This window comes from Rhipicephalus microplus, chromosome 3, assembly GCF_043290135.1.
Source record: "Rhipicephalus microplus isolate Deutch F79 chromosome 3, USDA_Rmic, whole genome shotgun sequence".
Classification (NCBI taxonomy): Eukaryota; Metazoa; Arthropoda; class Arachnida; order Ixodida; family Ixodidae; genus Rhipicephalus; species Rhipicephalus microplus.
In genome coordinates, this window is record NC_134702.1 from 247,028,941 (window position 1) to 247,044,365 (window position 15,425).

The following is a 15,425-nucleotide window of genomic DNA, read 5'->3' on the forward strand; positions in this document are numbered from 1 at the left end:
TACCACGAAAACCTGATCGTCTAACCCCCCCGCTCCTGAGTTATGTGTTCTTCGAAAAAAGAAAAACGACTATCCTCCGCCGCGGTCTCTCTTCACAAGTGCATCAACTTATTCCGAGGCACGGTACACAGTGCCTTAGTGGCAAAATGCTGATTGAAGAGGCGGTTTATTTTCCACTGCGTGTCCCCACTTATTGAGCAAGATTGTGTGCCATTATAGAGGAAAACGTTGATGTCTGCGTAATATATATTTCATCACCTCATGCTTGGGCAGCGATTTCGTGCTCAGCGTTTGAGATTTTTTGCACGTTCTAGCCCACTTCAGAGCCTTCTTTCCATGAGCAAGCTAATGTGCTGCAAATACACACAGTGAGTATGGCAGTGAGGGGAAGTCTTAAGAGAAGGTGTCAACAAGAGGAAGTGTTTAGGCGTGCGAATGAGGACCACATAGGGGGGATGTTAAGGGGGTCGCATGGCGTCGTGTCTCACAAAAGCGTGTGTGCAGTTATGTAGGAAAGAATAAGACAAAAAGAAGGGGTACTTTTTGTTGGGAAAGAGCTACGTTATCATTGCCGTTGCGCACATGATACACCTGTAGGTACCATGGTGATGTTTTTAAATATGTTCAGCAGTTCTGCCAAATCCTAGCTCTGTAGTGCTCGTGAAAGAGGTACTACGAAGAAACGTGCGAATTCCAGGCATAGCAGGGCGTTCCGTTCATGGTGAAGGAAAAGTTGAAGCCACGAGTGACGCCTACAAGTTAGAGATGAAAACATTCTGTGACTCCATTGGTGATGATGTCTGGAGAAACTGAAGTGATGAACCAGAACAGGAAACGTCCTGGACGTAGATTCTTCCCTCGAGACTTCAGAATGTATTTGTGTGGCATATCGAGCTTGGCGCGCGTGTGCTACGACTAAGATCAAATGAAAGGAACATCTGGTGCCGGTGTCAAGCATTACCCGTATTCTTCACTCAAGACTTCAGAATGTATTTGTGTGGCATATCGAGCTTGGCGCGCGTGTGCTACGACTAAGATCAAATGAAAGGAACATCTGGGGCCGGTGTCAAGCATTACCCGTTTTCGGCCGTAACTACGGATGGTGGATCCACTGATCATGGTGAGAGGAGAGGAGTCGACTGGATGGCACCACTCAGCAAACGTACGACAAACGACGCAGAGTTTCGCCCCAGTATTGACGATATGCCGGACCTCGATGAAGCGATCGATGGCACGGAGTAGGTGACTATGCCTGGGGCCACAATACGCGGTCACTGCTGCTTTTTGATTTAGTCCTTATCCTCACAGGTGAAGGGCTGGCAATAGTGTGCGCGTGGTCTTTGGGGGTGTGGTTCAAACAAAGGATATCGAGAGGGAGTGGCATCCATAGAAAATTGGGCTGCTGTAGTCAGTTTGTTACAAAGTACGGGAGTTGTTTGTTCTGAGAACAAGCATAGCCTACACCTGCATCGCCAGAGTAAGGGACATAATGTTCAGGTGAGCTTCTGATTAGGAAGAAGGAAATGCCCATAGATTTTGTCACTAGCTGTGTTTGGAAAATGATGTATTAGGTGAGGAAGTGTGGCCGCGAAGAAAATGAAGAAAAAATCCAACATCTTAATAGATGTTGGTTTTTTTCACTAGAAACAATCATTTCGGAGATTCGTGTGTCGACAATAATGGCGAAATTGAATTGCCCCCCTGCGTTGGAAGTTTGCATGTGATAGAGGAAGACAGCAGCTTTGCGTTCGCCGAGGTCATTTTATTTAAGGAATAACACCAGCCATTTCGTGTCGCCATGACGCTTGCTGAGAGTCTCAAGATGTGTCAAGTTGATAAAGTCACAAAAAATCTCGAGTAACCGTTGCAGCATGAGACAAGATAGCTCCAACAACATGTTCATCAAAAGTTAACTCGGAAGTTAGCCTTTGATGAGAGAACATTGACAAATATAACGTTCAAGTACAATGCTAAGAACTGCCTCAGCCAGAGAGCTGAAACCTAGGGCTCGAAGAACTGTGGCGATGATAGTACCTAATCAGAGGTCAAGATTGTCTGAGTTCACGAAGGAGTGCAATGAATGTGTTGGTCGAGGTCGTATCACCCGTAGTAAGCTGAACAGCTGAAGCGAGTTCCGATTCAAGATGCGCCATCTATAAGGTAGTCTATAGTTAGATGTTTACAGAAACATACATACAGACGTTGACGCTTTAAGTCTATATTCAGTATTAGACTAGAGGCTTGTAAAGGCTTTGAGGATGTGTCGCATAGATTGATCTTAGCCAATTTTTCTGAAATGCATGTAGAACAGTGAATTCTTATCTACATTTGATGATTTCCTTAAAAAAGACAGCACAGTTTCCCTTATCGAAGGTGATGAGTAGAGATATACCAAGAGCACTCCCATCCCTCCTACTGAAAATAATGCTTGTGAAGCACGGCGCATCTACTGATCAGATTGCCATTCACCCTTACCCCTTTCTTCCCAAGCATCCTCGACTCAACGCTTCCCTAGAAACGCTTCTTCAGTGAAACGCTTCTTCAGCCCAGTGAAGTTTCTGGGCAAGCCAGCGTGGCGTTTGTGAAAAACGAAGAAAGAGATCCTGGCCCACTCGTCTGGCTGCATCGACAGTGAACAGAAAAACTGAGTGAGCCAGCACCCTGTGGTTCGTGCTCGTGCCTGCCGCCCCTTCTTGCTCCTTTATTTGTAACACTGCTATAGCCGGTATACTCGCGGCGATGTTTCGGTGCACAGCGGCATCAGTTGAGGCGGACATTCGCGGCTACTATTGTAACCGGTGCGTCCTGCATTGGAAGCGGGTGCTCAAATCGTGTAGCCACCACTGCCATACAAGTATTAACGTTCCAATTTTCATGTTTCATCAAGTAGAGAATATGTTTTATTTAGTCTTGTTTCCGTTATATTATGACACATTTTGTTTTTCCGGAATTTTTGTATGTTGTATCCCACACGTATTTGTATTGCTTTGGCAATCGATGGCAAGAAAAATAAACTATCAAGAAAATAAATAATAAATAATATCTAAAGCTTACTAAATCAAGTGGGCAAACCACCGGTCGCATAAGCAATACCTTCAGATATCTACAGAAGACAAGAAGGCGACTGCATAAGCGAGAGGGCTAAGTATTCACAAAACAGGTTGCCGAGTCAAGTTCATCAATGTAAGTCACCAAGTAGCTGCACTGTAGTGATGCCCGTGTTACTGAAACTACGTATTCATATGCGGTATCATGCCTTGGTCTTCCAGCTCTGGGCATTGGCTGAAATATAGGTACGGCTGCAGAACATGTCCAGGTCTACCGATCCTTTACAAGTGCCATTGACTTGAGTAAGCAGTTGAATGTCATAACTAAAAGCGCAATCAGAGACACTCAGCACTTTTGCTCTGCTTGGTAGAAACGCGACCAGTATATAAAAAAAGAAGTATGCTGTTTCATCACCAACCTTTTCTGCAAGCCTGGAACACACTCGCCATGTTGTTGAAATCATAGTCGGAGGTCTCCGTTTTGACATCCTCGTCCGGTTCTTTAGTGTTCATGGCTCTCGCACCTGTCGAAAAATTCAGCCGGATGGTCTACGTCAGCAGGCATTACGACAGATTCTTCAAATTTATTTTTCTGTCACAGTTGCACTTTCTTCGTCACGGTGCTGCTCGGCTCGAAGCAGGGTGTAGCAATTAATTTCGCGTGTCACGATTAAAATGCGAAAGTTTGAATTACTCTATGACTGGCATAGTTCTTTCGCCCCAGTAATCTAGGTTTATTTGTTGTAGCGAAGTGGTTATGCATTCTTTCATGTGCACCACCAAAACATTGAAACTTTCATATTTATTGTACGCCGTTGTGGTGCACTCAGCGCCACTGCAATGATCTCTGCCATGGTGGTAAGACGCTCGTTTGCTATGCCATGGCAGTGCGTGATAAAGAACACCAGGTCGACATTTTCACCGCCCTTTATAACGGTGTACCTCATGTTTATGAGTTTAATTAACGCAATGCATGAATCTTGCGCCACGTGAACAAAATGCATGAATCTTGTAAGCGTGGCGTTTGTGTGCAAACTTCATTATACTACTCTCTTAGCAGCGAAGTTGTCAGTTAAAGTCTAAGGGCTGTGACATGGCAAAAAACTCGCCGCACCTTTGCCATGCAACCACCGAGCACAGCACCCGCTGTTCGATGGAAAGCGCCGAACCATCACATCTTAAAAGCGTAAATAAAGTAAAATCTTCAATGAAAGAGCGATGAATGAATTTGTATATTGCCGCGAAGCTCCTTCAGGCGTGGGTCTGCACTTCATCCACGTATGTAGTATATATAGTTTAGTTCTTGGAGTGTTCTTTAGATGGCGGTAATTGTACATGATGATGATAATTGTATATGAAAACTCGCCGCACCGTTGCCATGCAACCACCGAGCAAAAAGATAGAAAAGCAGTTGCGAAATTTCGAAACCATCTAAACTCCCTAAAAAATGAGACGAGCGTAGAGCAGAGGTTTATAACTACAGCCCAAGGTGCTAGGCTAGAAGGGGACGAAGCTATTGAATATATAAAAACAAGGGTGACAGAAAAATTTCAACAAAGAAGTGCTTTATGCACCACAATAGACAAGGAAGAATGAATTGGCGCAATGGCTCCATTTTCACAACGAGAGTGGGAAAGGGCTGAGAAAAGGGTTCCTAGTAGTACATCAACAGGCCCAGATGGCATTCCAATTATGCTGATAAAGACATTAGGCCCGAAGTTTAAGCAGGTTTTGAGAGAGGCAGTGAACAAATAATATTCTATGGAGAAGTTCTTGATGGATGGAAACTTAGCAGGATGAGCATGATCTATAAAGGAAAGGGGGGCAAAGCTGACATAAACAACTACCATCCTATAACAGTGACATCAGTTGTCTACAGGCTGGCGATGCAGATTATAAAGGAAAGACGGCGGGCATGCATAAATGATGAGGTGGTGGTGGGGGAACTGCAGAATGGGTTTCGGAAACACTGCAGGTTGGAAGACAATCTGTTCTCATCGACGCAGTGCATTGAAATAGCAGAAAGGAACACAGGACCCTGTGGCTAGCATTTTTGGATATCAAAGGAGCGTACGATAGCGTGGTTCAACAAGACTTGTGGGGAATACTGAACACACTAGGCGTGGAAGATGTAGTCACTAATCTTGTAAAGGATATCTATAAAGGTAACAAGGTGAATATAAAGTGGGAAAAACAGATATACAAGCCGGCAGAGGTAAAACCAAGGCTCAGGCAGGGGTGTCTCCTGTCACCCTTATTATTGATAATGTACCTACAAGGATTAGAGGCCAAAATAGAGGAAAGTGGACTGGGCTTCAACCTCTATTTCGTCAAAAAAGAAAAACTTATTGAACAGGCACCACCAGCATTGATGTACGCAGATGACATAGTGCTAATGGCCGACAACAAGAAAATTTTTGCAGAGGTTGGTGGAATTCTGCGGTAATGAGGGAGATAGGTTGGATTTCAGACTCAGTAAGGAAGAATCAGCAGTCATGATTTTTAATGGCAATGAGGGTGGTGAGCTTAGAAAACAGGAGGTCACGCTAGAAATAATAGATAAACACAAATATCTGGGCGTAGGAATAAGCAATGGGGCCGAGTACCTGAGGGAGCACGAAACATACGTGACGACTAAAGGTAAATGGAATGCAGCGGTAATGAAAAACAGGGCACTGTGGAATTACAATAGGTATGATGTTGTGAGAGGAATATGAGAAGGGGTCATGGTTCCTGGTCTGACGTTCGGCAATGTGGTCTTGTGCATGGGATCAGAAGTTCAAGCAAGATTAGAAATTAAGCAACGTGAAATAGGTAGGCTTGCCTTAGGAGCTCACGGGAATACACCAAATCAGGGAGTACAAGGTGATATGGGATGGACATCATTTGAAGGCAGGGAAGCTAGCAGCAAGATAAAATTTGAGAAGCAATTGAGAGAAATAGGGAAGGAGCGTTGGGCTAGGAAGGTATTCATCTACTTGTGCTTGAAGAATTTCGATACAAAATGGAGGAAGCGAACCAGAAAATGGACTTGTAAATACATAGAAAACAGCAGGGGGACCAAACCAAAAAGAATTATCGGTTAAGAAAAAGGTGAAGAAAATGAGACTTATATGTGGAGAGTTGGCATGATTAAGACGTCCACACTAGAGATTTATCGAACTTTTAAGCAGGAAATTGCCAAGGAAAGGATCTATGATACTACTCGGGGTAGTTCTCTACTGTCTTAGGCCAGGACGGGAGTATTGCGAACCAAGACATATCGGGCCAAATACGAAGGGTATACACAGTATGCAGTGCGTGTGGAGAGGAAGAAGAAACTGCCAAACACTTGATAATGTTCTGTAAAGGGCTTCACCATATATTTCAGAATGATGGTGCAAAGTCTTTCATTGCACTGGGGTTCAGGGACAGGGAGGTTTAAATAGACCTAAAGAGGGTAAAATTAACTCGAAGGAGGCTATCTGACTGGTGGCTAAAGTCAAGGCACGAGTGAAAAGTAAACTCTTCACTGCAAAGTACAAATCTTCAACCTCACTATTTAAAGGAAAAAATAAATCTAGTTTTTGGTTCAATAAGTATTACGGCTTGGTGGTGCTAGCCACCGCCCGATCAAAAGTGTACAGCCGTATCCGTCAATTCATCCGACTCATGAACGTGATTATCTACATGAACTAGAAGACATGGACTAGACTCGGCTTCAGGCTCTCTTTTTCCTAGCAAGAAAAACACATTGAACAGTCGCCCCGCCATGGTGGTTAGTGGCTAGGGTACTCCTTCCGGCTGCGGCTGCTGCATTTCCGATGGAGACGGAAATGTTGTAGGCCTGCGTGCTCAGATTTAGCCGCAGGGTAAAGAACACAGGTGGTCAAAGTTTCTGGAGCCCTCCACTACGACGTCTAGCATGATCACATGGTGGTTTTGGAACGTTAAACCCCACATATCAACACACTGAACAGTCAGTACCAACATTGACATATGCAGATGATATAGTATTAACAGTAATAATATAGCTATATAGTAATATAGTAATAATAGTTACCCCGCCACGGTGGTCTAGTGGCTAAGGTACTCGGCTGCTGACCCGCAGGTCGCAGGTTGGAATCCCGGCTGCGGCGGTTGCATTTCCAATGAAGGCGGAAATGTTGTAGGCCCGTGTGCTCAGATTTAGGTGCACGTTAAAGAACCGCAGGTGGTCGAAATTTCCCGAGCCCTCCACTACGGCGTCTCTCATAATCAAATGGTGGTTTTGGGACGTTAAACCCCGCTTATCAATCAGTAATAATAGTTTGAGAGAACAAGGAAGACATGCAGGGATCAATAGACGCCTGTGGTAATGAGATAGATAGGTTGAATTTGATGTTCAGCAGAAACAAAATGAATTTTAAATATAACAAAATCAGTGAGACTAACACACAGGTTCTCACGGTAGAAAGAGTCGATAAATACAAGTATTTGGGCGTATGAGTAAATAACGTAGCTGAGTACCTAAGGAAGCACGAATGATACTGAATGACTAAGAGTAACAGGAATACAGCTGTAATGAAAAATAGGGCACCATGGAACATCAACAGGTATAGCATTGTGAGAGGAATTCGGGAAGGTGTCATGGCCCTGGGTTAGATGTTCGGCAATGCGGTCTTGTGCATGAAATCAGAAGTTCAAGCAAGATTGGAAATTAAACAACGCGACATAGGCAGATATGCTTTGGGAGCACACGGGAACACCCCAACTCAGGGGGTACATGGTGAAATGGGATGCACGCAGATCGAGTGCAGGGAAGCCTGCAGCAAGATAGAATATGTAATGCCATTGAGAAAAACGGAAAAGGATAGCTGGGCTAGAAAAGTTTTCATCTATTTGTACAGGAAGAATGTTGATACTAAATGGAGAAAAAAAACTCGAAAATTGTCACGAAAGTATTTAAACACCAGCAGAATACTCACCCAAAAAGAAACATCGGTTAACAAGAAGGTAATGGAAACAGAGAGGGACATGTGGAAGATTGGAATGATTACGAAATCATCACTGGGGACCTACAGAACTTTCAAGCAGGAAATTGCAAAAGAACAGTTCTAGGATAGTTATCGGGGATAATTATACTGTTCGAGGGCAGAACGGGAGTATTGCGGACCAAGACGTACCAAGCCAAATACGAAGGAACAGACACGGTATGTAATGCGTGTGCAGAAGAGGAGAAAACGGCTGAGCATTTGATAATTTCTGTAAAGGGCTCCACCCTAAAGTCTAAAGATAATGGTGCGAAAATTTTCAAAGCATTGGAGTTTAAAAGCAGTAAAGGCAAAAGAGATTTTGAACGGGTAGAAATAACGAGGAGGAGATTGAGTGATTTGCGGATACAATCTACGTGCGAGTGAAATTCAATGGTTCGAAACGGAGTGTTGAAAAAGAAGAACTTGACTCAATGAACGAGAGATTTATTTAGTGCAAGTGCTAACTAAATGCAAGCCTGCGATTTAGTGCAAAGGATAATAAAATGCAAGCCTGCAAAGACCGCCTATACTTGCGCACTTCGACGAGTACGCCTACACAGAAATTCACACCGACACAAGCAGTGTAGGGCTCCGTGCCATCCTGGTGCAGAAAAGTTTCATGTTGATGGACTTGAAAGGTTCATGAGTTATGCGAGGCGGTTTCAATCTAAGGTGGAAGTTTCGCTCCTACGGCTAGGAGGCCTTTCCAAGTTATCAGCGAGCACAATGCTCTCTGTTGGCTAAATAACTGAAGAACCTTTCAGGTTGCCTCGCTAATTGGAGTAAGCCATTTCATAAATTGGACACCATCGTCGTTTACAAGTCATGGTGAAGGAATTCTGACGCCAACTGCCTGTCCTGCGCCCTCTTTGACCCACCGCCACAGGACAGCGAAGACAGCGACTGCTTCTTGAGAACCTTAAGCATCGTCCACTTTGCAGAACGACAGTGAGCTGACCCTGATATCAAAAGCCTTGTAGAATACCTCGACGCAAGGCTGCCGTTCTATTAAAGATATTCAAGCGAGGACTCGTGTCGTTTTGATTGCATTACGGCATCCCTGTCAAGAAAAGCTTCTCGCCAAATTGTACAAACCACCTTATTGTAGTTTCTTTTGCATCACGTTCAGAAATTCTGTACACTTTACAAGGTAACCGGAGCACTGGACACCTTGGATTTCCCCGCCTGCTAGCAATGATACAGAAAAGCAATACTGACCCCGCCTCACTGCCGATATCACCAACTACTTGAAAAGCGGCCGAGACTGTCAGCGACGGAATACACCGTAAACTACGCCAGCTGGACTTCTGCAGCCCATCAAGGCGCCTCGTTGGCTGTTCCAACAAATCGACGTGGGCTACTAACACCGTTCAAGACGTCGCATCCAGGAAACAATTGGATCATCGTCGCTACTGACTACCTCATTCTCTACGACTACACAAAGGCGCTCCCCAAAGGCAGTGCCTCAAAGGTACAAAGTGCTTCGTCAAAAAGGTCGTTCTGCGTCATGGTGCTGAAAGGTTCTCAGTACCGACAGAGTTAGAGCCTTCACTGCATAGTTAACTCTGGTGGCCTTAGCACACCACCAGACAAGGCACCACAGGACGGTAGCGTTCCACCCACAGACCAACGGCCTTAACAATCGCCTACTTAAGACAACTGCCGACATCTTCACATTGTATGTCGGTATCGAGCACAAGGCGTGAAACGCCATTCTTGCGTACGTGACATTCGCACACAACACGGCGCTGCAGAAGTCGACGCAGATGTGCCCGTACAAGTTGGTCTATGGAAGGAACCATCCACTGCGCTCGATGCCATGCTTCTCAACGTCACTGACGAAGAAAACTTCGATAAAAGAAGCGTGACAAGTCACCCACCTCATAATTAGGAACTATATAATAGACAACAGACAGCCGCCAATACAATATGAAATGACACTGCGGAATACCAACCTGGTGACCATTTATGGTTGTGGACGCCGGTACGCCGACGTGGACTCGGTGAAAAACGTCCATGATTGTACTTTGGAGCGTACAGGATAGTTTGACGTCTTGCCCCACTCGAATACGAGTTTGTCCTTGATGGAATAACGAACTTCTAACAGCGGCGTGCCCTAACTGAAGTCGTTCGTGTCTTGCACCTCAGGCTGTTTCATGCGCGGTAACAAATCAAAGGACTGTTGTTGTTTCTCTGTTATTGTTATTTATTAAATTACTTTCTTAATTTATTGTTATTTTTGTTGTTTATGCATTTGCCTCCAATGTTTTGTTTTCAGCTTCGGGACGATGCTTTTCATGTGTGGGCGATGCTAAGCGCGTTTGTTATTTTCACTTCTGCTTCATTTGGCTTTCACCCCTAAAGCCTGTCCGGAATTTCCAGCGTAAACTGCACCTCAATTGTTCGAGAGAGTTCGCGTTCATTGTAGATAATTTTGTTATAACCGCGTGCAAGACGTTAACAATCGAGACTTTTCCAGAACTTACGTACAATCAGTGATAAGACTGATATATTCGATGGCACATGTATCAACACCGGCGCGCTTCCTCGCTTGTCAGTATATCGATGACCGGCGCTCTGGTCGCTGCTATCAGTGCCAGTGTTTTGCTCTAATCTCAGTTTCATTTTCCGTGGCTTTATGTCTGACCTAATAAACAGTTTTGCCTAAACATCCAGCCCGATCTTTTTGTCCGCGTCACGACACTGGGACAATAATAATATCCCATTGTGTAATATGAGTATTCATACTGAATGCCCACAACATATGTATCCATATGAATACGTCTGACGGCCTGTCTATTGTTATTACATCCGTTCTTCCGTATGAGTGTCCATCCGTATATTATTTCGTCTGTTCGTGCATTCGTCCATCAACTATGTGAAATGGATAACAATATGAAAACAACAAATGTCATCTAGCTCTATTTCCAATGACAGATGGAGAGATAGATGTATCCGGCTGCTCTCTTTAGACCGGATGGCGACTCACGCCACCTAGCCATAAATTTGACTATAATCTCTGTATGTTTAGAAATTAAATTTCACTCGCACCCTGATTGTTGCCACCAATCAGTTAGCCTCCTCCTGATTATTTCTACTCGTTTAAAGTCTACTTTGCCTTCACTGTCCCTAAACCCCAATGCTTCGAAAAATTCCCCTATCTACTATAAAATGAAGCTCTTTGCAGAACCATATCAAATGTTCAGCCCTTTGTTCCTGCTCTCCACAAGCACTACATACATACATACAGTGTCTGTGCCTTCGTATTTGGCTCGGTACGTCTTGGTCCGCAATACTACCGTTCTGGCCTCGAATAGCGGAGAACTACCCTGGGAATTATCGAAGAGCTTTTCTTTTGTAATTTCCTGCTTGAACGTTTGGTAGGTCAGCATTGGTGATTTCGTAAGCATTCCAATCTTCCACATGTCTCCCTCTGTTTCATTCATCTTATAAACAAATGTTTACTTTGGGCTTGGTATTCTGCTGTTGTCTAAGTACTTGCTTGACAAGGACATACACAAACATGACACCTATCGAACAATTCTCAAACTAGAGGTGGGTGCTAACCTACTACGCAGGAGTGAACTAACTACAATACAAAGAGCCTCGTCCCTAAAAAAACAAAAAAAACGAGAAGGCGAAGGTCAGGCCACGGGGCGCTAACCACTAGACCACGAAGGGTAAGTTGGCAAGAATGTTAAAGGAAAGCTATTAAAGACGGTAGTATTTCTTGCGATGCTTCAAAGCGAAATTTTCGCTATATGTTTTTGTTTGTCTGTCTGTCAATTGATTCATCCACTCGAGCGAACGTTTGACCCCTTGTTGGACGCCCACCACTCGATCTTTTGGCTGTGTTCAGGCTAGTGCACATCGTCAATGAAAATGCTAAAATTGCGTTAATATGGGCTGAAAATCACTATGCAAGTATTAGGCAGTGTGTGTCGTCATTTAAGAAATACATAGATACACAATTATAATTACTACAGTGTTTATTACGCAGCGCCGGCAACGTAATGCTATCAAGTGTGTCCTACGCTTCGCTAAAGTGACAGTGCTGCCACCTACCCGTTGCTCCACATTTTGAAGAATTTTTGTTTCTCAGCAATATTGCCAGATGACGTTAACATCTGACGCAGCGTCGGGTGCCTATGCAGCATCTATAGACAGAAAACTTTCGAGGTCCTTGCACGCAGACAAGGAGACAACTTTGTTTAGTGCACACCGTATACCTTATGGTGGTCCTCAGAACTCCGCGACCTGGGCGCGTTCTCGTGATTTAGTGAAATGACTTGGTCTCACGTTGCTTGCGTTCTAAAAGTTGTCGTTTTTGGCGTTTGAATGATTATGATGTGGGGTTAATGTTCTCGAACCACCATAATATTAGAGAGACGCCGTAGTGCAGCGCTCCGAAAATTTCGACCATCTGGGGTCTTATACCATTCACGCATATCTGAGCACAAGGGCCTACAGCATTTTCGTTACCTTAGAAAATGCAGCCACCGCAGCCGGGATTCGATCCCGCCACGTGCGGGTCAGCAGACCAGTAACTTAGCCACTAGACCACCATGGTTGAGAGCTGTCGAGTTTCGATGAGCCCCACCTCCACGGAGCGTATTCTCTCCTGAGCGCGCGCTTATTATAGTCGCGATTCGGGAAAGCACAAAAGTGCCTTCACTCACTGCCGTGGCCGCGCTTGCGAAAGAAGAACGCTGTTCACACACGAAGCAATATTTGTGACATTTGTTCACAGTTATTCTTTGTATATTTGTACGTTCATTTCATGCATTCCTTTTTGTATGCACAGCGCGCTTTAAGTGTCGAGCTCTGACAGGTGTTAGTCAGCCTTCGTGCTGTGTATGCTCATTTCGTTCGTGCTTTATGCTTGAAATGCACGCAGCATGTTTTGAAAGTAGCTAACGTGGTTGCTTGGGCGAGTTGGTAGGACATGATTCACTTAAAAAAACAGCGCCAATAACGAGGGACAAGAGAAAGAAGGAGACAGACAGCGGCACTGACTTACAACAAGATTTATTTGCTAGAACCGCACAATATATACTTGGGCAGTATCTGACAAAAAAAGAGAAAAATACAAAACAAACAAAACAGAAGCCACCTAACAACCACGTAGTCACCTGCACAACGCACCATGAACAAAACGTGTGTGAACGTTCCGAAGGAAATCTATTTCTTTTAGTGATAGCGCAATCGAAGGCCTGCTGACACATGCACTGCCCAGCCTTTCTATTTCTGAAGCCTCATAAATTTCACGGATCATCTGGTCCCGATGACGCCTAATGACGGTGTCCCTGATTTTCAGCTTTGTACCGTCATTAGGCATCATCGGTACCACATGATCTGTGAAATTTATGAGGCTTCAGAAATTGAAAGGCTGGGCAGTGCATGTGTCAGCAGGCCTTCGATTGCGCTATCACTAAAAGAAATAGATTTCCTTCGGAACGTTCACACACGTGTTGTTCATGGTGCGTTGTGGAGATGACTACGTGGTTGTTAGATGGCTTCTGTTTTGTTTGTTTTGTATTTTTCTCTTTTTTTTGTCAGATACTGCCCAAGTATATATTGTGCGGTTCTAGCAAATAAATCTTGTTGTAAGACAGTGCCGCTGTCTGTCTCCTTCTTTCTCTTGTCCCTCGTTATTGGCGCTGTTTTTTTAAGTGAAGCATGTTTTGAACTGTTTGCCATTTTTCGCGTGATTACAATTTGTTGCAGCAGCATTCATTCTTTCGCTGTTATAGTAAAACAATGCACCATAAACGCTCAACTACTAATGTGATGACACGTTTTACTTTTTTGTATCACTGATTCTTAGAAAGAGAGATCAGCTAAATTTTTAAATAAGGGGGGAATCGTTGAAGGACGGCGGGAAAAAATGAGTCTGCAGTATGCGTGCCAATGCTTCAGCTAGTGCATGTGAATAATTGTTCACTGTATATTAACTGGTAGGCAACACATACTTCACAAATGTGAGGCCATTTTATCTTTGTAAACCACACCTAAACTAACGGCAGATGGGGCTGAACAAGAAGAGGTCTTAGCTATGCAAGGCAACGCTCCCAGTGCACACATTCCCTAGAAGTCTGCCATCAAGACTGCCCACATGTCAACAGCAGAAATTGGCTTCGCTGTTCCCAGCGTTACCAAGTGTCGTCATTCATTTTCGAAGCTGTGCACCATAAAATATAGCCCAGTTTCTTTAGTATCAAGAGAGACATATTGGGATAGTTGGTCACAATACATCTTAAATACAAGGAGTGGATTGTGGTACAGCACAGGGACTACTGAAGAGCACATGTGTGCCTGGGTCAATCTACCCTTCCATACTCCCTGTTGTAAACCATGCCTCACTCTTGCATTGAAGAATAATTGGTTATTAGCACAATCTGCCAACCCTGCGCCCGCCTGCTTCTGTCCAATTCAGGTATTTTAATGACATGACCAAGGGCAGCAGATGTGTAGTGTCCAGTGTATGTTTTAAGGCGATCGCAATAAAAAACTTGTATCGTTAAAAAATCAGTGCTGGCGTAAGGAGGGTTACCTGAAAATTCTGACACAGGCTGAAAACGATTGTTTGAAGAATAATGAAACCAATGAGTCTCAGTGAGCAGGCACTTGTTTGACCACATAGTTACGTCAGCGCTTGAAACGCAATACGAATATTTCATTTCAATTTTTTTTTCATCGAGGTAAATTTGTGAAGAAACATATCTAACGAAATTTACGTTACAGATTCATTGTTCACAGACAGCTGTGCTCTCAAACGTTTTGGGCTCGATTTCAACATTTAAGACTGCAGCGTTGAGGAGTGTTGTTAAACGACCAATAATATTATGTGCCTTCTCGCGTCCCAAAACAACGATAGGACTATGAGAGACGCCGCAGTGGAGGTTTCTTGAATGTTTGCCCATGTGGAGTTCTTAAGTTGGTAAAAGACACACACACAATAGACAAGCAAAAGAAGCACAAACATCGAGTCGTGTGCAATTTTCTGACCTCTTCTGTGCGAGCATAGCGAGTATTTTAGCGGCAATAGTTAGTAACTAGCTCATTGTTCTAAGGGGATAAAAATCACCATACATTTACATTGATATAAACTAAAACGTACAAATCTGAGAGGCCTTATTAGGCCGAAGCCTCCTCCCCGGTCATTCTAGACGGGTAAAAATAAACGGTATTTCTCTCTCTCTCTTTTAAGAGCCACTAAATAGGCTTTTAATGTTTCTACTTACAAAACAAGGACACTAATTTCCACAAAAGGCAGCGCTGATCCCATTTTCTAAATTTCACAGCGCTGTACCGTGAATACCGCGCCTCTATTTGCGCCCGACTGTTTCTTTTTGCCTGGGCAGGGACGTAATCTGGCCTTACG

At 44.0% G+C, this 15,425-nt stretch overlaps 1 protein-coding gene across 1 annotated transcript in view; it reads right to left on the bottom strand.

Annotated features, from left to right (window-relative positions):
* LOC119168750 (uncharacterized) overlaps positions 1-15,425 on the bottom strand; it is a 288,336-nt gene that overhangs the window by 227,341 nt on the left and 45,570 nt on the right. The window contains exon 6 of the mRNA XM_037420141.2: positions 3,467-3,571. Within this exon, the coding sequence (XP_037276038.2) occupies positions 3,467-3,571 (105 nt within the window). The remainder of the gene's footprint in view (positions 1-3,466; positions 3,572-15,425) is intronic.